Below are 22,195 nucleotides of genomic sequence, written 5' to 3'. Positions count from 1 at the left end.
CGGGGGGGGAGAGGTGGGGGAAAAGGAGGAAATCGATCTAAGATATCAGGGCCAGCTCTAGGATTTTTGCTGCCCAAAGCAAAAACAATTTTGGCCGCTCCCCGCCCCGGTTCTTTAATTACCCCACCCCCGGCCCCGCCTCAACTCCGCCCCTTCCCCAAATCCCCAGCCTTGCCTCCTCCCCCCAGGCTCTCAAGCCTAGGAGGGAGGGAGGGGGAGAGTCTCCCCCCTCCCCAGGTTTGAGAGCCTGGGAGGGAGGGATGGAGGGGGAGACTCCGAGTGGCCACGGCGCAGGTGCCACTTCTCCCCCTCCCTCCCAGCCTCCCAAGCCTGGGAGGGAGGGGGAGACCCTGATTCGCGCGCCGTGGCAGCAGCAGCGGAGGTGAGCTAGGGCGGCCGGGGCACATTTTTAGGGGCGGCATTCTGGCGCCGGCCATGCCGCCCCTAAAAACGTGCTGCCCCAAGCACCAGCTTGTTTTGCTGGTGCCTAGAGTCGGCCCTGTAAGATATGCAACTTCAGCTACGAGAGTAGCATAGCTGAAGTCGATGCATCTTAGATAGATTTACCTCGCATCCTCACGGCGCGGGATCGACGCTCTGGTGGAGTTTTGGAGTAGATGGGGAGCACGTTCTACATGAGATGCGATAAATCGATCCCCGATAGATTGATTACTATCCAGCAAGTAGTGAAGCTAAGCTAACAAGGGTCCTCCAAGGCACACAGTGTACCAGTTACAAGACACCTAATTGGCTACTTATACACCTCTACCCCGATGTAATGTGACCTGATAGAACACAAATTTGGATATAATGTGGTAAAGCAGCGCTCCGGAGGGGGTGGGGGGGGAGGCGGGGCTGCGCACTCCAGTGGATCAAAGCAAGTTCGATATAACACGGTTTCACCTATAACGCAGTAAGATTTTTTGGCTCCTGAGGACAGCATTATATCAGGGTAGAGGTGTACAGCCTTTCTAAACCTAACACCTCTATACAACACCAACCCTTTGCACACTGCTTTACACAAGTGACATGATTCTGCCTGAACACTTTACAATCTAAATTAGACAAACTTAGGACAGATGGGTAGGGAACAAAAAAAAGCAAATCAAAGCAAGAAAATGGAGCATATTCTGATATTTATATAGCAAATGAGCTATTTAAGAAGGGAGGAGTAGACAGCACAGGAATGGATGTCAGTGGACAATTAGGCAAAAAGTGGATTTAGGAGGAGAGATCTGAAGGAGAGCAAGGATTCTTGGTGCACAGAAATGGTAATGCCTTCCCAGGCATAGGGAACAGAGAGTGACTAAAAAGGAAGGCAGCAAGAAGGAGATAAGATGGGAGAAATGGAAGATAAACTTTTTGTACTGACAGGATTGGAGCCTTGCCAATCTTAAGTTTTATTCTGAAAGACGGGGAGCCACTGATGGGGAGATGAGAGTTGAGCAGTCCAGATGAGCGCGAGGGAATACGACATGAATGAGTTTTGGCAGTGGGGATAGGGGCTGGTTTTCAAAGCAATTAGATTTGTAGAGAACAAATCACAAGATAAGCTCAGTCTTGAAGTTGAGTGACAAGAAGTACAGTGGAGTTATCAATCAGTCAAATCACAGGGTATGGTGAGAAGGTTAGGAGGAATGAGTCCAGTTTGTCATGTGTTTTGGAAAGCAGCAGGATAGCTATGAGGAAACAGAAAAACAGAAAGGCACAAACCTTAGGAAAGAGGGGGAACAGGTAGATTTGAGAAAATCCCATGTGAGCAGACAAGATCACTCAGGGCGAGGGGGAAGAAGGGAGCACCAGAGAACAGGATCCAATGAAAGCAACACCAAAAGAAGGATAAGTGAACCAGCAAAGTAAAGAGTCATGGAAGCCCAAGAAAGAAGATAATCTGGAGAAGTGGGTAGCTGTCAGAGACAGCAGAGTGATTATAGATAAAATACTTAAATTCAGAATAAGTCAGTGACTCATGAGGAGAGTTTCAACCAGAGTTGGGAAGGATTGAACTGGAGGAGAGAGTTGCAAGTGTGTTGTAAACACAGATCTATCAATGAAAACGAACTAAAAAAGTCACACTAAAAAGACACAGTATAAACCCAGATACAAGAGAGAACATCTTTGTGACAAGTCTCAGAGGTATGACTTGTGTCCCGAGAACGTTGTATGTTCAGTATATAATGTTACCTTGGAATGCTACAATGCAAGCATAAACTTGCAACAGGGAGGCAAGGAGATAATCTAGATACAAATCTATTCTAAGGATACGATGGATACGATACATGGGTATCCAGCCACAGATATTTCTCTCTACACTTTTCTGAACTGCAAATGAGGCCTAAAACCTCAGTTTCGCCTAATTTTTTTTTTTTTAAACCAGAAAGGTAGCTATAAATAAACCACATTGCATGGGCTACACATTGGAAGTTAGGTATGAATGGAATTCCACCTTACCTAGAAATGTATGAATGATAAACAGACTTAAATTACACCTAAATGGAAAAAAAATTGAAAGGAACTGTCAGCATGAAAGAAAGTGAAATGTACAAAATTATACAGGAGGCAACAACCACAATGTTCTGAGATAGCTTAAGACGTGGTTCTGCAGAATACCACACTCCACAGGGCATGCTATTGAATACAGATCTACAGCACTGCAAATGTGTATGGCCACTGTAATTAAGAATACAGTAACTGGTATGATGCTTCCCTGAAGTATCTTTGACACCATTACTCCAGTACCAATGATTTTTAATTCTCAGCTCACCCATCATTGCGCCCCCCAGCTACTCTATTCAGGAGAGCCATGAAAACGGAGTGTGAAATATTGTTTCCACAAGTGCTATTCTTTCCCTGTTCAAACAAATGTTTCATCAAGAGTACAGACTTCTTTTAATACTTACTATTACAAGAGACAGGATTAATTCCTGGCATGGAGGCTAAAAGCGTTTAATAGTATAATGTGCATATTGTGATAAATTCTGCAAGGTCTGGTGTATCAGTACCATGCTCTCAAATTGAAAGTATTGTAAGTTTTAGATACTTATTGCCATTAAAGAAATGGAAAGATGCTACTTTAATAGCAAAATGAACAGAACAGTCTCCTCCCCCTTTTCATTAACTTTAGCTGCTGTCAGGGTGACAGAATTATGGCTGAAAACTAGGTAAAAGGGGGAGCAGTGACCATATCTTACTGAGTTTTAAACGAAGCCTTATATTTTGTACTAGCTCTCAGCTTTTCTTCTGGTTAAACACAATGACATGATGGCAGTGTGTGGGATTCAGCAAGGCAACCACAAAGAAAGGAGCAGAGTTACTATAGGAGAAAAGTAGATGGAGCTAGCAAACAGACTTTTCAAAGAAACATTAATTCATTCTAAAACTAGACTTCAAACTGGTATAAGATGTCTACCTACACATCCTGTAAATTGGTTTCTTTGCAAATATTTACATATTCACCTTAAATTTTACATAGGAAAGTGGTAAGCATATCAATCACATCTGTTCCCCAGTGTAGGTAAGTGAGAAAATTAACATGTCTAATAAATACTGTTATGCAATTCATAATTTAAGGAAAATATTTAAGAAAATCTGCAGTTCAGTAGTTAATTCCCTTCACAATACAAAAAGTATAAAAGAACAGGAATGAAGAGAATGATAACATAGAATGCTGATACGTTGTTCATGGTCACAGTTTGTACAATTCTAATGTACTATAAGTATATATGCCCAAACACAAAACTAACCTTAGGATCACTCTCTGTATCCTCCTCTTCCTCTCCCTCCTCTTCACCTTCCAATTCCTATGATAAAAGAAAGAGAGATTAACAGGAATTAAAATCAGATTAAAGCAACTGCTTACGGTGCACAAAGCCAACTATGCAGTGCCTTCTATTGCATTCCTGTGTGTGTCAGCTGTGAAAAATAAATCTACTTGGGTTGGACGAGACAACCAGTCATCTGGTCCAGAAAGTCTCAAATGTCAGTGTGGATCTGAATGTAACATTCCCGTGGAAGTTACTGCAATTGCACAGAATTTTTTTTTTTTTTAAAGTGCAACACAATTCTGAGTTTTGTACTTCTGAAAAAAACAGCTAGTGGATCTGTCTGATTTTGTTCCTCCATTTCAACCCTTATCTCATCTGTTTCTTTGATTAGTCATGTGCCCCACGCACATGCTTCTTCACTACACCTGGATCCTTTCTGTTCTTCCTCTTGCACATGTCTTACCGCAAGTTGTAGTATCTCAATGGAGGCAGATAGGCTAGCTCAGGGGTCGGCAACCTTTCAGAAGTGGTGTGCCGAGTCTTCATTTATTCACTCCAATTTAGGTTTGGCGTGTCGGTAATACATTTTAATGTTTTTAAGAAGGTCTTTCTATAAGTCTAGATATTGTTTTCACCCCTCAGCTCATAGAGAGCCGAGAATAATATATAACTAAACTATTGTTGTATGTAAAGTAAATAAGGTTAACATTTTTAAGAAGCTTCATTTAAAATTAAATTAAAATGCAGAGCCCCCTGGACTGGTGGCCAGGACCTGGGCAATGTGAGTGCCACTGAAAATCAGCTCGCGTGCCGCCTTCGGCACACGTGCCATAGGTTGCCTACCCCTGGGCTAGCTCTTTCTCATCTGCTTTTACAAGAGTTAAAGCTTTTCGCTGCAAAAAAGCTGGGACTCCTAGGGAAGCAGGGGAAAAGGAGGCAGCATGATGTGATCTGCTAGGTCAAAGGAGGCCACCAGTCTAAGAATTGGTGATGTACTGCATTCCAGTACTTGATTAGGTCATACTACCATGGCATCTTTATGAAAAAAAGATTCTCAAGCACATCATAGTGAAAGGGGCAAAAAGCAAATAGTTAATATCTGTCAAAGGCACTGATTTGTCCCCAATGTTGCTTTTATATTCATTTTAGCGCAGAGATTTTGTATAGAGCCTATCATCACTATGTTTGTGCTCTAGTAACACTGGAAAAAAATTGATTACAGTGGTTGCCATAATACAAAACTGCCTGTGAACCCAATTAAACTCATTATAACAATTCTTAATTAAAGGATGTATTTAATTTCCGAGACGACCAAGCCTCATCCCTAGAACAGTTAAAACAGACAGTTCACAAGTCTTGTCCAGTGTGTCCCCCCAGCGTGTAACTAGGATTGAGTTTCCCATTAGCCTTCCTTACAGCCCAAGGTTTAACTTGGTAAACAGGTACACAAGATTTTTCAGTGCAATGCAATCTTCACATCTGCCCACAAAACAATTTCAACATTAAGTCATGGTTAAAAAAATGGACGTGACAATCAATTACTCCTTTGTCAAATATTAAAAAGTTGCAACTATATTTTGATAATGCAGCTGAGATACTAGACATAATTGGAATGCATGCTTTTATGGAATATACATACAGCAAAAATTAGAATCTGTATAGATTTTACAGCTGCTTAACGTTAAGCTATAATGACTTTTGTAGAGGAGTATGAACATGGCACCATGAAATACACACATCTCTGTTTGTCCTATATGGGGCTAGATATTTCTATTTCAGAAAGGAGAATATGGATTAGTGATCTACAATCGACACAATAGACATCTCACCTCCTCTTCTCCTTCCTCTCCTTCTTCAAACTAAAACAAAAATAAAATGTTTACGTTTGCAGAATGTTTTATTGCAATTAGCAAATGCAAGTACCCTTCAAGTAATCTCAAAACGCTTAATTTACCTTCTAAAGCACTAACCCCATTTTACAGGTGTGGATGGAGAAACACAGAACTAAGTTATTTGCTTAAAGTCCTACACAGAATTGGTGACAACATCCGAAGTCTATAATCAATGTCTCCCAACTCCCAGTTTATCCCGTTCTCCCACTCACTGTAGCCTCTACACAATGCTGCCTCCAGGACAACTGCCATTTAATCTTGTATCAGGAAAAAGGGCGACACCAAAACCTGGAATATAGCTTTTCAGACATGTGTCTACTAGTCAGATGTGCAGTTTCAATCACAACTTGCCTCAGCTCAGCAAGACAGTGACTGGGGTATAATCATTAGAAATTATATAGACAGAATACAAGTTTAAGTAAAGGAGGAGCCATAAGCCCTACTTTTAATTTACAAATTGAACTCAGGGAATAAATACAAATAATGAATATGCTTCTTGGATAATGTATATTTTTTAACAAACTGAACATTCAAGCAGCATTAAGGAGAAACTTAAGAGCAAGAAATTTACAAATAAAGGATGCTATTACCATCTTATGACTAGTATATTTATACTAGTGCAAGTTTAAGCAGTATACTGGTGTTCTTATCTGCTGCATTCATCAGGGTACTCAGCATAAGTGATATTACATTGTTTTTTAATATGGCTTTGTTTGAAGACAAGATACTACAAAAAAATTTCTCATTTCAAAGCGGTATTTAAAATTATTTGCCTACCAAACTGGTAAAGGCAATATAGTTTAGAAATACACACATCTTTAAAGAAAAAGGCCAATCCTTCCTTAGTCCAGAAGCCTTCTCTTCTGCTTCGAGCTAGTGTTTTAAATGCTGCATCTCCTGTTTCCTCAAAAAAAAAAAAAAAAAAAAGTGTGAAGTTGCCCACTCAAGGAAACCGAATTCTAGATGCTATATTGCTTCAGACGTCCAATCAAATGTGCAGCTACAGCTCAGCAAGCACAGTCATGGCCAGGTTCAGTTCTGTGGGCTACAATAATAAAGATACAGTGGTTGTTGCCTTGTCCAAAAGAACCCTCTCTACCTGATTTCAGAAGTCCTAGGCAGTCAATGGAAGGTTAAAAAAAAAAGTGCAATGTGACCCTATTCAGCACGTTATCTCAGTGTATTCTGATAAGTAATTTATTCCCATGCAAAGAAAAACCAGTTCTGCTTTTTCATTTCACTTGAGAAAGTAATGGTATTTACTATTTCAGTTACAAGAATAATAGGCAGCTTTTATGTAGAGAAAGACATACAAGATAGGTGAACAATATACATACGTTATCATCATCCTCTATTGCTTCCCCAGTGAAATAAAGCACAGCACGAGGGACTATCCTTTCACGGAAGAAGTGCCCAATTTCAAAGTCTGTAGCTAAAGTAAACTCTGAATCTTCATCCTGTAAAGCAAGTCAATCGGATTTTAGAGAATTACTACTGGAAATGCAACACTGTGCAGATATAATGCTGTTCATCATGGTTCAGTGATATCCTGTGGCCAACCTGATCTCTTACCAAGAAGGGCTGGTGTAATACAGAGAAACTGGGGATGAAGTGGAAGAGTCAGAAGTGGAAGAAATGGGCAATTGGGGAAAGTGCTGGGGCCAATGATGAAAGTATGTTATTTTAAAATCAAGCTGTAGCTCAGATTTCTTATTAGGCAAAAGTCAGACTAATGGAGAAATGTGTGTGATCACTGATGTATGCATTTGAGTAAAGCCTAGGAAGGGGAGCTTTAGGACAAAAATATAGTATAGAGATTTCAAATCTTGTTGAAGTGAGACTTACCAATGACTCTCCATCCCCAGACACTACAAATAGAAAGAGGAAAAAAATTCATGTAACACTGAAAAACCCAGTCCATCTGGTTGTTCAAGCTTGCAGGATGTTCTATGAGAAGTTTTCTATTCATACAAGTATTGTGTGGATTAGTGTTTGTTACATTAGAATTGTAAAGCCTGCAAGTGCTAGGCCCTGTTAGCATTACTGAAAGGAAAACAATTCAGTTTCAGTCTAAGACCTTGCCTATACTACAGAGCTTTGTCAACGAAAGTCGACTTTTGTTGACAAAATAGTGGAGGTGTACACACTACAATGCTCCATCCCGCCGACTAAACTCTCCTGCTTTGCGGACAGATAAGGAAGCAACAAAGGAGGAGCAAGGAGGACATGTTTTGAGAGGTGCTCCAATCCTCACAAGCCGAAAAACAAGAACGCAGAGCGTGGAGAGAGACTTTAAAAGAAAATTATAAAATAGCCAGGCAGGACAGAAAGGAGAGCCAGGAGTGAATTTTAATGGGCCAGGAGCAGATGATAAAATTTATGGAGGAGAAAATGGAGATGTTGAAGTCTTTAATCACACTGCAGGCAGAATTCATGTTTGCTCAGCCCTCCCCTGCAGCCGATAGAGAACTACTTTCCATGCCCTCCCCAACTCCTCACACATATTCCTTGCAACTTCCCGACCTGTCTCAGTATCCCGTTCACTCCACCCTTTTGGACAGCTTCTCAGCTTATAGCAACTACACACAACCATAAAAGCCTATACTGCCCTTCATTTGTTTTTCCCTTCCCACCAAGCCTTTTGTGTGTCGTTAATTGGTATTTAATAAAAACACTCTGAAAGATAACCAATCTTTATTTGTCTCCTACACATGGTGGTTGCTGATGGAATTAATACACAGTGGCAATCTGTTCATTTGCTTTGTACAAATCATGGTTAGGAATTATCAAAATTTTCATGCAAGGCAGCAAGTTAAAATATGGCAGAGTGCTGTACAGAAAGACAATATTGGAGCTCTTTGTCAAAAGGGTGTCTCAAAGCCTCCCTGATTTGAATAGCCTCCAATTGTGCCCCTCTAACAGCCCTGGTTTCTGGCTGCTCAAAATCAGCTGTCAGGCGATCCACCTCCATGCTACACACCAGAGGAAATTTTTCACCCATAGCCTCACAAACGTTATGGAGTGCACAGCAGGCTGTACTCCTGGGGGAATTCTGCACCAAAAAATGAAAAATTCTGCACACATTTTACAATTCTGCATATTTTGTTAAAACACCACAATATCATCATACCAGTTTCAATTATTTTGGTAATTTATTTCAAAATACCTGTCAGCAAGTATGTCTGTAACAATACAGACAACAAAAAAGCTTCAGGAAATGTTTTTTGACAAATAGATTCCTTACTAGGCATATTAATATAGAATAATTTAATAATTTAAAACTTCAGTACAGAACTGTATTTCCTGCACCCCTCAGAAGCAGTGCAAAGGCTTGGGGGAGTCAGGGGTAACGGAGGAGCTGAGGAAGAGGGAAGTAATTGCTGGGAAGGAGCCTGGGTTGAAGGGTTGTTGGGGACGGGTGGGAAAAGTATGGAAGAGGTGGGGGGGGGGGGGGAGGAGGGGCAGGAAGGATTGTTAGGGAGCATCCCCAATGCAGACCCTGGCTGACCTCTAGAGTCTCTCCCATACAGTCAGGCACATCTGCTCCTATCCCCATGTGTCCCAGCCCCCCCTCAGCTAGCCCCCTCCCCTCATATCCATGTGTCTGTGCCCCCACTCAGCCATCCCCCTTGTAGCTCTGCACCCTGCTTCCATGCTGATGATGCTCATTAAAAAATGTGTTAATTAAATTTTGACTGAACTCCTTGGGGGAGAATAGTATGTCTCCTGTTCTGTTTTACCCGCATTCTGCCATATATTTCATGTTATAGCAGTCTCAGATGACCCAGCACACGTTATTTGTTTTAAGACCATTTTCACAGCAGATTTGACAAAATACAAAAGGTGGGACCAATGTGATATTTCTAAAGATTACTACAGCACTCGACCCAAGGTTTAAAAATCTGAAGTGCCTTCCAAAATCTGAGAGGGACAACGTGTGGAGCATGTTTTCAGAAGTCTTAAAAGAGCAACACTCCGATGTGGAAACCAGAGAACATGAACCACCAAAAAAGAAAATCAACCTTCTGCTGGTGGTATCTGACTCAGATGATTAAAGTGAACATACGTTGGTCTGCACAGCTTTGGTTCGTTATCGAGCAGAACCAGTCATCAGCATGAATGCATGTCCCTTGGAATGGTGGTTAAAGCATGAAGGGCCACATGAATCTTTAGAGCATCTGGCACGTAAATATCTTGCGATGCCAGCTACAACAGTGCCATGCAAACGCCTGTTCTCACTTTCAGGTGACATTGTAAACAAGAAGCAGGCAGCATTATCTCCCGTAAATGTAAACAAACTTATTTGTCTTAGCAACTAGCTGAATAAGAAGTAGGACTGAGTGGACTTGTAGGCTCTAAAGTTTTAGATTGTTTTGTTTTTGAGTGCAGTTATGTAACAAAACAAAAATCCACATTCGTAAGTTGCACTTTCACAACAAAGACTGCACTACAGTACTTGTATGAGGTGAATTGAAAAATAATATTTTTTATCATTTTACAGTGCAAATGTGTAAAAAATATAAAGCGAGCACTGTACAACTTTGTATTCTGTCTTGTAATTGAAATCAATGTATTTGAAAATGTAGAAAAACATCCAAAAATATTTAATTTCAATTTGTATTCTATTGTTTAACAGTGAGATTAAAACTGATTAATCGATTTTTTAAAATCATGATTAGTTTTTTGAGTTAATTGCGTGAGTTAACTGCAATTAAATTGACAGCCCTAATATATTTACACACAATCCGTGTGCAAGTATTTTCTACTCCAAATATGAACTATATATTATGAATAGGCTTGACAGTATTCAAGTTTAATTTTCTTTGTATAATTGAAGGTTTTTATTTTTAAGCTCCTCCTCCCCAAACTGTATTGATTTAGATTTTCAGTGGCACAAAATTACAGGGATCAACATCACACAGGAAAATATATATTAAATATCCTTAAAATCAAATGCTAATAAATTAAAGCATTTTTTTTTAACTTTGTCTATTTGTAAATTTCAATCATCAGTGGAAATAAACATTTTCATCAGTTTGTGTGTTTACTATGAAATCCATATGTACTGACAAAAAGCCAATCCAACCCTAATTATGAAAGGCTTGCAGAAACTATACAACATGTGCTGGTGTTTCCAAGGGGGTTAACCAGACAGTTTACAAAAACAGTCACATCTACCAAAAAATAATAAAAAAAATAAAAAATAAAAAAAAAGCTATGACCATTTTGATCAGTGCATCATCTATGAAGTTCACATGATGAAACACTTCTCAAACTCACATATTTAAAGAGAAGGTTGGAGGTTGCCATCGGAGACCAATCTCAGATGGTTGGACTCCTGTTTACAATCTAGTTAAGTATAGTTTAAAATATTAAAAAAAGTCTACTTTTTTTTATACCTTCCAACTTAAGCAGTCTGCGGCATTAGGAGAATGTATGTGAGAATTATCTATACACTGTACTAAGCAAAATGTGTGCCATTTTCTTTGACCTTACAGCTCATCAGTATCAGTTTGCCAGCACCAAGATTTGGGAAGCATTTGAAGAAGTCACATATTTATTCCAGACAGACAGAATACACACTGGTATAACTTGCAGAAGGAATTTCTCTATGCTAACACAGTTCAAACCATCTTGAATGACATATAACAGTATGTAGTGGCCAAACCTGCACCCCAAGCTAAATTCTCTTTGAATCATGATAGCACAAGTGAAACTTAAGTTATCCTAAATGAGCCACTGGGAATACTCCTATCATAGGGAAATCCCCTAGAGATAAAGCCAGTTAGCTCTACACCAGTTGGTCCTGCTCCAGAGGCAAGTTTGGGACATGTGGTGACGTAGCTGGAGTGTGTTCCAGCAACCCTGGGGTCAACAAAATGGTCTCCAAAGCACCATTCCAGCCAGCATAAGTTTAGCACCTCTGTGGCTTCTCTAAATTGCAACAGAGGCCAATGTGGTCTTTGGATACCCACAGGATCAAAGTAGAAAAGTAACATAATGCTAAATCTGCACCACTTTCCAGATTATGGAGCTCTGGCATGCCAAAGAATCTAGCCCACTATATTTATATCCCCAACATCCCAAATCCAGCTACAACTCAGGCAACTTGTGATTGTCTTGTTTGCAGAAAATGGATGTTTATATGAAAATACAATTTTTGGTGGCATTTCTATTTACATCCTACATAATGTGATACACTGATGAAAAGTCCCATATAAGAGTAAGGTATTATTACTCCTATTACTACAGAGGTTTCAAGGTCTACAAATAGGTGTTCTAAAATATCAACTAGAGACCAACAAGGAACGAACATAACATATTACACTAAAATTCTTTAAAGATGTTGCAATCACAGGTATGTATTTTTTTTCTCTATGGCAGATAAACATAACTGCAGAAACCCCCCTGGTGCAAACAAACAGTGCTTAACCAGAAAAGGAAAAGAGCACAAGGCCTCTTGAAGTCCATTAGCAATTTTGCTTAATTTGGTCAGTTTAGCACTTGGATATAGTGATAGGCACTATAGCAAACCCTAACATAATTACAGTCGTTACATCCTGTTTACCCTGAAGGCTTAATAAGCAAGATCAGCCTATTGAACCAACTGAGACTGGATGTGAAATCTTCACACATTACATCTAGAATAGAAGTATGGAGCCACCTTGTGGTAAAAAGTAAAATATCCTTAAACTAGCAATATTAAAAACATGGGCCAGCCACAATATGCTAATAAAAGGAGTCCTGTCTATACTGTTCTTCTTCAGCTAATAGAAGAATTAGCTGATTATAGCTAGAGTAACTCATTTAACAGTTATAGTCAAGGCAAAATCTGAGTTTAGTTATTAGCAAATAACCGCTTTTTGGGGCTGATAAGTAGCACTTGTTTCAGGCTCCAGATATTTACACTGTCAAAAGTAGAGTGATAACACCCCATCTGTTTCAGTACTCTAAAACTCTCCCAATATAGATCCCACTGCTCAGGAATGATTTAGCCACTCATTTGAAGATGTTTATATGTTACAACAGTCACATCATAAAAGCAGAGTTACAGATAACAGCCTAACTATAGCCAAGGTGAAGAAACTACTTTTATAAAAACAGAGTTTGGGTAACTATGCAAAAATCCAGATATTTTTTGCTGCTCAAACAAGCTTACCTTTTATGGGGCTGAAGAAGTTAAAAAAAGAGTCATTGGGTACTTGTTTGGTAATTGTTCGAACTGTGCCTCGACCCTTGTGTTTCTGCTTCTTCTTGATTGTTTTAACTGTAACATTTTTTCCTTTCTTCCATTCAATAGTACACCTAAAGACAGCACAAGGAATAAAGGCTTTAATGCAAAGAGACATTTGGGGGGAGGAGAGGAAACAAGGCATTTAGTGCAACAAAAAAAATCAAGGCAGACTGTTTGCAGTTCTAGATAATTGAGACTGCTTTACAAAATGCTAAACCTATTTTGAACATATTGAACTTATTAATGTTGTAGTTACAAGGACTAATGTTTAATGTACAAACCAATATTTTCTTAAATGCAGGAGCCAAATGATCTGTTAACACCCTTTTGCACAATTCTGTCAATGAAAAGAGGCTATAAACTTTCTGCATCTGGCCAGGTAAGATTTCCTTTTTGTCAGGGAATCCCTAGGTGGGGAAGTGGGGACATGGCCAGTGTCACTATGCTCCTGGCACATCCTCTTTGAGCTGCAGGCAGCCAAGCATAAATTAAAAGACAGTTCAATATCTGCTAATACCAGGGATCAGAGTAGTCCCAATACCCTAAGAATCAGGGAACTGTGAAGGAGAGACAGCCATCTTTACAGTCCCCTGCCTAGTCGTGTGCAGAGCACAGCTTGGACTAAACAACCAAAGAATTGAACCCAACATATGCTAAACAAGAAACTGCTTGCTGTTCAGGTCCTTGCTGCCAGAATGTCACCTGACTTGGTTCTCACTGCGCCTCAACTGAGAGACTATATCTAGACAAAGTTTAGTCATTACTACTGGTGCCACTGAATGAGCTGCAGCGTAAAAAGTTCTGTCCTAACTGAAACAAACCCTTCATTAGAGGAGGCTGCTTGACACACTCAACCAACAGTTCAGTGGCCAAAAACATCTTGTTCCACAGATGATGTCTCAGAACAATTTGATAATTAGCTATTACATGGATGGGGTCAAGGAACAATTGATTTCTTGCTCTACTGATCCCAATAACTAAGCATGGGATCCATGAATGTACTTAACCACCTAAACCCCTGACTTTTGCTAGGTCTACACTACCGTGGTAAGTCAACTTAAGTTCAGCTACGTTATTCTCGTAGCTGGAGTAGTGAGAGTCGATGTAGCTTAGAGAACATGAGTACTTGTGGCACCTTAGAGACTAAAATTTATTTGAGCATAAGCTTTCGTGGGCTACAGACCACTTCTTCGGATACATATAGAGTGGAACATATATTGAGGATTATATATATATATATATATACACACACACACACACACACACACACACACACACACACACACACACACACAGAGAAAGCATGAACAGGTGGGAGTTGTCTTACCAACTCTGAGAGGCCAATTAAGTAAGAGAAAAAAAAACTTTTGAAGTGTTACTCAAGATAGTCCAGTACAGACAGTTTGATAAGAAGTGTGAGAATACTTACAAGGGGAGATAGATTCAATGTTTGTAATGGCTCAGCCATTCCCAGTCCTTATTCAATAATGAGTTGATTGTATCTAGTTTGCATATCAATTCCAGCTCAGCAGTCTCTCGTTTTAGTCTGTTTTTGAAGTTTTTCTGTTGTAAGATAGCCACCCGCAGGTCTGTCATTGAATGGCCAGACAGGTTAAAGTGTTCTCCCACTGGTTTTTGAGTATTATGATTCCTGATGTCAGATTTGTGTCCATTAATTCTTTTGCGTAGAGACTGTCCGGTTTGGCCAATGTACATGGCAGAGGGGCATTGCTGGCACATGATGGCATATATCACATTGGTAGATGTGCAGGTGAACGAGCCCCTGATGGTATGGCTGATGTGATTAGGTCCTATGATGATGTCACTTGAATAGATATGTGGACAGAGTTGGCATCGGGCTTTGTTACAAGGATAGGTTCCTGGGTTTTTGTTCAGTGATGTGTGGTTGCTGGTGAGTATTTGCTTTAGGTTGGGGGGTTGTCTGTAAGCGAGGACAGGTCTGTCTCCCAAGATCTGTGAGAGTAAAGGATCATCTTTCAGGATAGGTTGTAGATCTCTGATGATGCGCTAGAGAGGTTTTAGTTGGGGGCTGAAGGTGACAGCTAGTGGTGTTCTGTTATTTTCTTTGTTGGGCCTGTCTTGTAGGAGGTGACTTCTGGGTACTCGTCTGGCTCTGTCAATCTGTTTTTTCACTTCAGCAGGTGGGTACTGTAGTTTTAAGAATGCTTGATAGAGATCTTGTAGATGCTCGTCTCTATCTGAGGGATTGGAGCAAATGCGGTTATATCTTAGAGCTTGGCTGTAGACAATGGATCGTGTGGTGTGCCCTGGATGGAAGCTGGAGGCATGTAGGTAAGTGTAGTGGTCAGTAGTTTCCGGTATAGGGTGGTATTTATGTGACCATCGCTTATTAGCACAGTATTGTCCAGGAAATGGACCGCTTGTGTGGACTGATCTAGGCTGAGGTTGATGGTGGGATGGAAATTATTGAAATCACGGTGGAATTCCTCAAGGGCTTCTTTTCCATGGGTCCAGATGATGAAGATGTCATCAATGTAGCGCAAGTAGAGTAGGGGCGTTAGGGGACGAGATCTAAGGAAGCGTTGTTCTACTGTGGTGTCTACACTGCACTGGGTCGATTGGAGACGCTCTGTCGACTTACCTTACACTCCCCTTGGTTCCCAGTGGAGTACTGGAGTTGACTGGAGAGTGCTCTGCCGTCGATTTAGCAGGTCTTCACTAGACCCACTAAGTTAACCCCCAGTGCATCGATCACAGCAGCACTGATCCCTAGGTAGTGTAGACATAGCCTTAGACACCTAGTATCCCACCAAGTTCCAGTTTTGGCTCCACTGAGATCCACAAAACTGCCATCAAATCCTGTAGGCACCTAAGCTGATTCAGTGCCTATGTTTTTCAGAGTCAAAAGTTCCCTACTGCATGTATTCCTGCCTGTGAGCATGCATGCTGCTGTCTTCCTTTAGGTATCCAGACACCCGTCTCCCACCTAAGTCCCAGAATGATTCACAGACAGGGGAAGACAGGTGTTCAGTTGCTTAAGTCATGTGTAGGGCCTGATCCAGTAGGCAAGTTCAGATGTCACCTACCAGATTGGGCCCCATTCAAAATCCAGCTGCAGGATGACGAGGAGGGAGTGGTGCCCCCTTATAACTTTTAGGTTAGCAGATAAGAGCACTCACCTGGGATGTGAGAGACCCACTTCAATTCCCCACTTTCTACCAGAGTGGGAAAAAGGATCTGAAAAGAGGGGTCTCCCACCTCTCACGAGAGTGCTCTAGCCATTGAGCTACGAGATATTCTGATATGACACAGCTTCCTGTTGAAGATGTTGCACTCTGAATAAATAATGAAAGAGTAGTTGGAGCCAGGGGCCTGGACCCTGGATCTTCCACCTCCCATGTAGATGCCCTAACCACTGGCATAAAGTATCCCTCCTACTTTCTCTTAATTTTCACCAGGGAACCCTTCATCAACTGTTTCCAAATACAATGTTTGCTTGCAATATTCTGAACACTTGAGGCACATTGGCAGGGTGCCTTGGTTTCAGCACACTTGTCAACATACCTCAATCTTCCAGGGACCATCTCAAAGAAGACTCCGAGGATAGCTCATATACATGACTAGGTTTGGACGGATTACATTTTTATTGGTAAATGTCAATTATGCCACACACACAAACCGACAAAAAAAAAATATTGTCAATGATAAATTTACAGATAGCCAAAGAAAGAAAATGCTGCTTGAGAACTCAGAGTTGGACTTAAGGATTTTTAATTTGTGTATTTTGACACGGATGTTAATTTTTGCATTAATGGTTATAAAGCTTTAACTTTTTGAACCTCAGCATATACTGTCGTTAACTTATTGTCTGGCCCCCCACATTGTCTGATTCCCCCCCCATAATTTCCAACAACCAAAAATTTAAATTCATAAGAATCAGGAAAAGATGCTCAAAAATAAATACTAATATCCAATTTTTTTTTAAATATATAAAAATCAAATTCTGCCAGGCCTACAATTGACTATTGAAATTTTTTTTGCTGAACTTCAAGAATGCTAATTTAATGCCAATTGTGATGGTAGGGTTTTGAGGCAGGCAGATGCCCAATAAGGACTAGACTGAAACCAGCCATTAATTTTGAACCAAAACAACTTTTAGCCTCTACCTATCGGGACTGAATTTGAAAGATTTGTATCCTCACTACTAATCCCTTGAACTGGAGAGGCAGTTTTAAATGCATATTATATTCCATCTGCACAGAATAAAACTGTTAGAGTTCACCATCTATACTACCAGCTTCATGCTTTCATCCACAAGACTTTTTCCTAGTATCAACCATTACCAAGATAAAGAAAATAGAGTTCTGGAGAATACAGACTAGAAGCTCCAAAAATATTTTTAAAACACAGATTTTCCTTACCCCTCACAATCAACTATTTCAGGGCCTTCAAATGAAAAGGGATCAGTCTTGTCTGGCTCTGACTTCATCTTGTAGGTTTTTGTCAGGACTGAATTAGTAAAGTAGTCATTGGGCTCGAAGTGGAACTCTAATGAGAAAGACTAAAAGAAAGTTCCATTATTGTTTTAAATTATACCTGATTTAACAAACAAACAAACCCACCCACCCAGTAGGACGACCAAATTCTGAACAAATACAGGTAAGAGGAAATTGAAAGAGCCTGTGTTAAGTACATATCTACTGACTACAGTAATGATTTTTTAAAGTACAATAATTAACAGAAATAGGCTTGGATAACTACGTCAGTCAAGTTGTTTTAATGAAGCTTTTACAAATTATCTTAATCTCTTATAGCTTTTATTTTAAGTTTGCATTTGAAAGAGACTCAATTTCATTTTATTTTACTGAACTAGGTTTGAAACCAGTTCAAAAGAATGCAGCTAGTCCTTCTGAATCTTTGACATCACACACAAGACTAAAGAATTGAATTAACAAATTACAAAAATAGTTTAAGATTCTAAATTACACCACCACATGGGAAGACTTAAAGTTAAATTTAATGGAGTACACTCTACCAAGGCCTAGATTCAATCTTCAATGCTCATCTGGCAAGAGCTGGTGACTTTACACATTCTGTTAATGGTTTAGAATCTTAACAGTGAACTGAATTGCTTCTTTAAAGTTAGTTTTTCTTCCTCATGGCATCTACAAATGTTTTTTAGTGGAAGTCTTCACTTTAGCATTTCTTAAGATTCTTAGGTGTTCTGTGTCAACATATAATTTAAATAAAATTAAAGGGTGGAAGTATTGCTGATTTTTAATGTTTACCCGAAAAATATGCATTGTCTCATCATTAAGTTACTGAAAAATAAATAACAAAGTTTCCATAGGAAACATGCAAGCTCCTGTACAAAACACAAATTTTAAACTTGCATAGCTTTCTAGAGCCAAAACGTACAAGGCTATGCAATTCAAAATTAAACATGCACCAGTTTAGAAACTTAAACAACTTTATTTTTAATTATGCATGAGCAAAAAGGCATCTGAACCTTTCTTCCTCACATTCAGGTAATTCAGAAGAGCTAATATATTTAAAACTTTATCTAAAGATACCTCTGCAATTCCTCCTCTTGCACAGGTGCTCTGGGGAAGGGCTATAAGATTGGCAGTTTTGGAGATGGGGAGAGTGCTTTTGGGAAGGCCGGGCTCCATGCTCTAGGTTAAGCCCAAGAGTTGATAGTTTACTTTCCATGGAAGCTTTTCCTCCTCAACCATGTCACAACATTCAGATCAAGTTATAAGCTTCCCTTTTAAAAAGCAAGCTAGTATAGTTCTTTGAAGATCTGAAGAGTCCTTTTTTCTCTCCACACTCTAGCATGTCTGCTGCATTTCCAGGATCATCCTTTTAGCCAGATAACTGAATTAGACTCCCACTGGCACCAGCTAGTTGTTCATTTGCTAGCATTGTTAATACATACAAAGGCTGCTGGGGGGGGGGGGGGGGGGGAAGAGAGAAGAAATGCAGCAGCCTTGCTAGACATGGGGAGGATAGAAAGGGGGACTAAAAACTGAACAGAGCTCCACTAGTTATTTTTGTACTTACGGTGGTTATACTTTGATCCTCTAACAACAACAGGGGGTTGCATCTTACTGAGTTTGTAAAACTAAAAAGGTGAGGGGGAGGACTTGTAAACGCTGTAGAATTTATACAAACTCAACCTGGGCTCTGAAAGTCAAACTTGACTATCTGTTACTAGTGATGACTAGAGCTGGGCAAAAAAAGTGTTGACAAGTAGTAAACTTGCCAGGAAATTCCTTGTTTGGCGGTGGGGGAGGGGGACACAAACAATCCACAAATTCAGGTTGAATTCATTTAATAGTTGTGGCTGAAAAAAAATGGGAATGAAGGAATGGAATCTTAAAAAAAAAAACCTGTTCATTTTGAAATAAAACATTTTTGTATTTTATTTAGAAATGTAATTAATTTTTAAAAAATTGAAATAAACACCTATATAACCCCACTGAATGCAACTCATGTTACACAGGATAACTGATGGCCATCATTTGGCTGGCAAAATCTTTTCTATAGTTGATTTGTGAAAACATCTGCAGGGCTGGCAGTGTCGTACAACTAGAAGCAGATCTGAAATGGAATTAGACAACAATGGAATGCCAACACCCTTCCCCTCCCCCAGAAAAGAAGTTAATTCTGTAATATTGTTCTGAAAACTAAGAGCCATTTAAAAAAGCCATTTTTATTTAAAAAAATAAGAATGAAGTTAGAGCAATACTATTTTGTGTGGCATCATTACATCTCTCTTCAGGATGATAGCTCAGAGCAATATATTAAATGCTCTTTGGCATGTTTATAGTTTGAAACCTTCTCCAATGTTTGTTTAGAAAACCACTTACTGAAGTGATATTCTGAAAGTGAATCACTGTAGCTTGAGAGCATGGCACCTATAGGATCCTGATAGTTAAGACTGGAAGACAATCTCCACTACAAAATGTGACTAATTTTGCTAAATACCAAAGACTAAGATTTATTGAGGTAATTTGTGGGCAAGATTTATCTAACATATTTAAAATAAACTGAACAGAACAAGTTATAGTATGAACATGACTTCTCAGTATCAAGGTTTGATTATATTCCTTTAAAACTGCTTTTTTTGAACTGCAGCAACTATGCTAAAGTCACATTTGGTCAAAAACAAAAACTAAAATTCCAGATAATTCCATTAATTTGTTAGTTTGCAGCTTATGCCTCTGAAGCAGAGAAACTGTTTTATGAATTATCAGATTCTAATAACATACTCAGGCAGTGAGTACTTTCTGCAATAAAAAATCCCAAGTACTAAAGTTACACACACAATGCTGTTACTGTTACAAATTGGTGAGTCATTTTTCAGAAAGTCACTATTATAAAAGACCAGAGAGCCGTTTTCCTGTAAAGAGGGTAAGCATTTCAGTGTCTTTTTATGAAGTTTGTCCCCAAACCTAGAAGAGACATTGAGTTTGTCAGTCTTCTATTATTGGATTTAATGTAGCACTGGAATGGAACCCATTACCAGGAAGATACTGTCAACAGGTTACGAACAGTGCAAAAGGCAAGAAAAGAAATCCCTTGGTAAAATCTGACCAGCCCTAAAAACCAAGTGTTATTGTAATTTTGTTTAAGCTATTTTAAACCACAGAAAATTAAGCTGAGTGACAGTATGACATTATCTGCAGAACAGAATAGTTATTAACATTCTCTGAATTACACTTCAAGAAGTTTTATTTGGATAAATATATGAGAACCCTTTAAACCGTTGTCTAGTTTGCTTCTGTGCTCAAACACAACCCACCAACTTTGTGATCTTGTGGTTGTATCTTAGGTTGGCAGGCAACAGATCATTGTGCATGCGGTATTGTATGCCCCTTTGTGACAAACTCACTCTTACTTGAGATGCATCTTGGACCATTCTCCCTGCTTTGAGAGCACTTTAAGTCTCTCACTAAAGTTATTACCATTGTCTGCCTCAATTACTGCTCCTTTCTTTATATTTTACTCCCTCAATTAGTTTGAGTTATTGTTTTATTTTACAGAGCCTGGGGCACCTCACAGAAGGAAGTTTGGGAAGAAATACTACGTCAAATTATTCTCCAACTCTTTTAATCATTAAAGCTTTCAGGAAACTCCATCTTTTTTCCTACTTGTCCTGCAGCGAAGCAAGTCTGGTGTGTACACATACCTTTTATCATGAACAACTGCACTATCAACACTCAATATAAATAGTCACACAACAAAGTGTGAAGAGAGGCTGTGAGTAGAAGTTAAAATATTTTTGAGGAAAAAAAATTACAGACTACAGTCAGTTTGCATGGATTTAAAAACCCAATTGAGTAATTTATTGGACAAACATCCCAGTGTAGCATTTTCAAACCACAGTAATGTATTAATGCATAAGAATCAGAAAGGAGACGTTTACTCTGTGATAGCAGAGAGAAAACAAGATTACTTGTAAATCTGATTTTTCTAAAAATATTCTGACAGGACCCCTGGTCTCAGCTACCTAACAAAACACTGCCAGCTCTAAGCTCTTAAGGTTTTTTCTATTTAAGAGCAGTGATAATAAGTGGAGCATTTTCAAGGCCCTCTACTGGCCAGCCTGAGCTAGCATGAGTTTGACCATTACCCTTAGAACACTGTAGTCAGTTTCAACTCTGCAAGAAGAAAGCTCCCTCCCAGCTATCCATCCCCTTAAAAAAAAAAAAAAAAAAAAAAAAAAAGGTCTTAAAAACAGGGTTAAGGTGCAAAAACCAACATCATCAGCAAGAGGTCTGAAGGGACATGAGCAAGAATCTTGTCAGAATGATACTTTAAAAAAAGCAGTTACAAGGCAAGTACTTTTGCCTTCTCTAAAGAAGATACTCCAGGAATGAAATTCAGAGGGATGGAAAGAAGCTTGAGGGAGGTTGTTGTCTCCTCCACCCCATCGCACAAAAATGTTTTACAACAGACAACAACTATGTCAGCGGTTCTCAAACTGTGGGTCGGGACCTCAAAGTGGGTTGCGAGCTAATTTTAATGGGGTCGCCAGGACTGGCTTACACTTGTTGGGGCCTGGGGCCAAAGCTGAAGACTGAGCACCACTGCCCGGGGCCAAAGCGCATCAGCCCTGGATGACAGGCTCAGGTTATGGGCCCCCAGCCTGGAGCAGAAGATCTCGGGCTTCAGCTTTGGCTCTGGGGCGGTGGGGCTTTGGCCCCTCCCATCCAGGATGGTGGGGCTTGGGTGGTCTCAGGCTTCGGTCCCCTCTTCTGGGGTCGCGTAGTAATTTTTGTTGTCAGAAGGGGGTCGCAGTGCAATGAAATTTGAGA

The 22,195-nt window shown here is 39.8% G+C and overlaps 1 protein-coding gene and 1 non-coding gene across 5 annotated transcripts in view; both read right to left on the bottom strand.

Moving 5' to 3' along the window:
* NAP1L4 (nucleosome assembly protein 1 like 4) overlaps window positions 1-22,195 on the bottom strand; it is a 65,182-nt gene that overhangs the window by 7,488 nt on the left and 35,499 nt on the right. For 3 of the 4 annotated variants that reach the window (XM_034770257.1, XM_034770258.1, XM_034770255.1), the window contains exons 9-14: window positions 17,294-17,433; window positions 12,816-12,961; window positions 7,502-7,524; window positions 6,994-7,113; window positions 5,594-5,623; window positions 3,744-3,800 (exon numbers count right to left, since the gene is read on the bottom strand). In XM_034770257.1, the coding sequence (XP_034626148.1) occupies window positions 3,744-3,800; window positions 5,594-5,623; window positions 6,994-7,113; window positions 7,502-7,524; window positions 12,816-12,961; window positions 17,294-17,433 (516 nt within the window). Of the gene's footprint in view, window positions 1-2,451; window positions 2,490-3,743; window positions 3,801-5,593; window positions 5,624-6,993; window positions 7,114-7,501; window positions 7,525-12,815; window positions 12,962-17,293; window positions 17,434-22,195 lie in introns of all 4 variants that reach the window. The other variant, XM_034770256.1, reaches the window with a different exon arrangement.
* Window positions 20,316-20,436, bottom strand: LOC117877514. The gene has a single exon (XR_004645738.1). It is a non-coding gene; the product is annotated as a small nucleolar RNA SNORA54 (small nucleolar RNA).

Source organism: Trachemys scripta, chromosome 4 (genome assembly GCF_013100865.1).
Source record: "Trachemys scripta elegans isolate TJP31775 chromosome 4, CAS_Tse_1.0, whole genome shotgun sequence".
NCBI lineage: Eukaryota > Metazoa > Chordata > Testudines > Emydidae > Trachemys > Trachemys scripta.
Note: the sequence above shows the minus strand (reverse complement) of the source record. Positions and strands in the feature narration are given on the sequence as shown.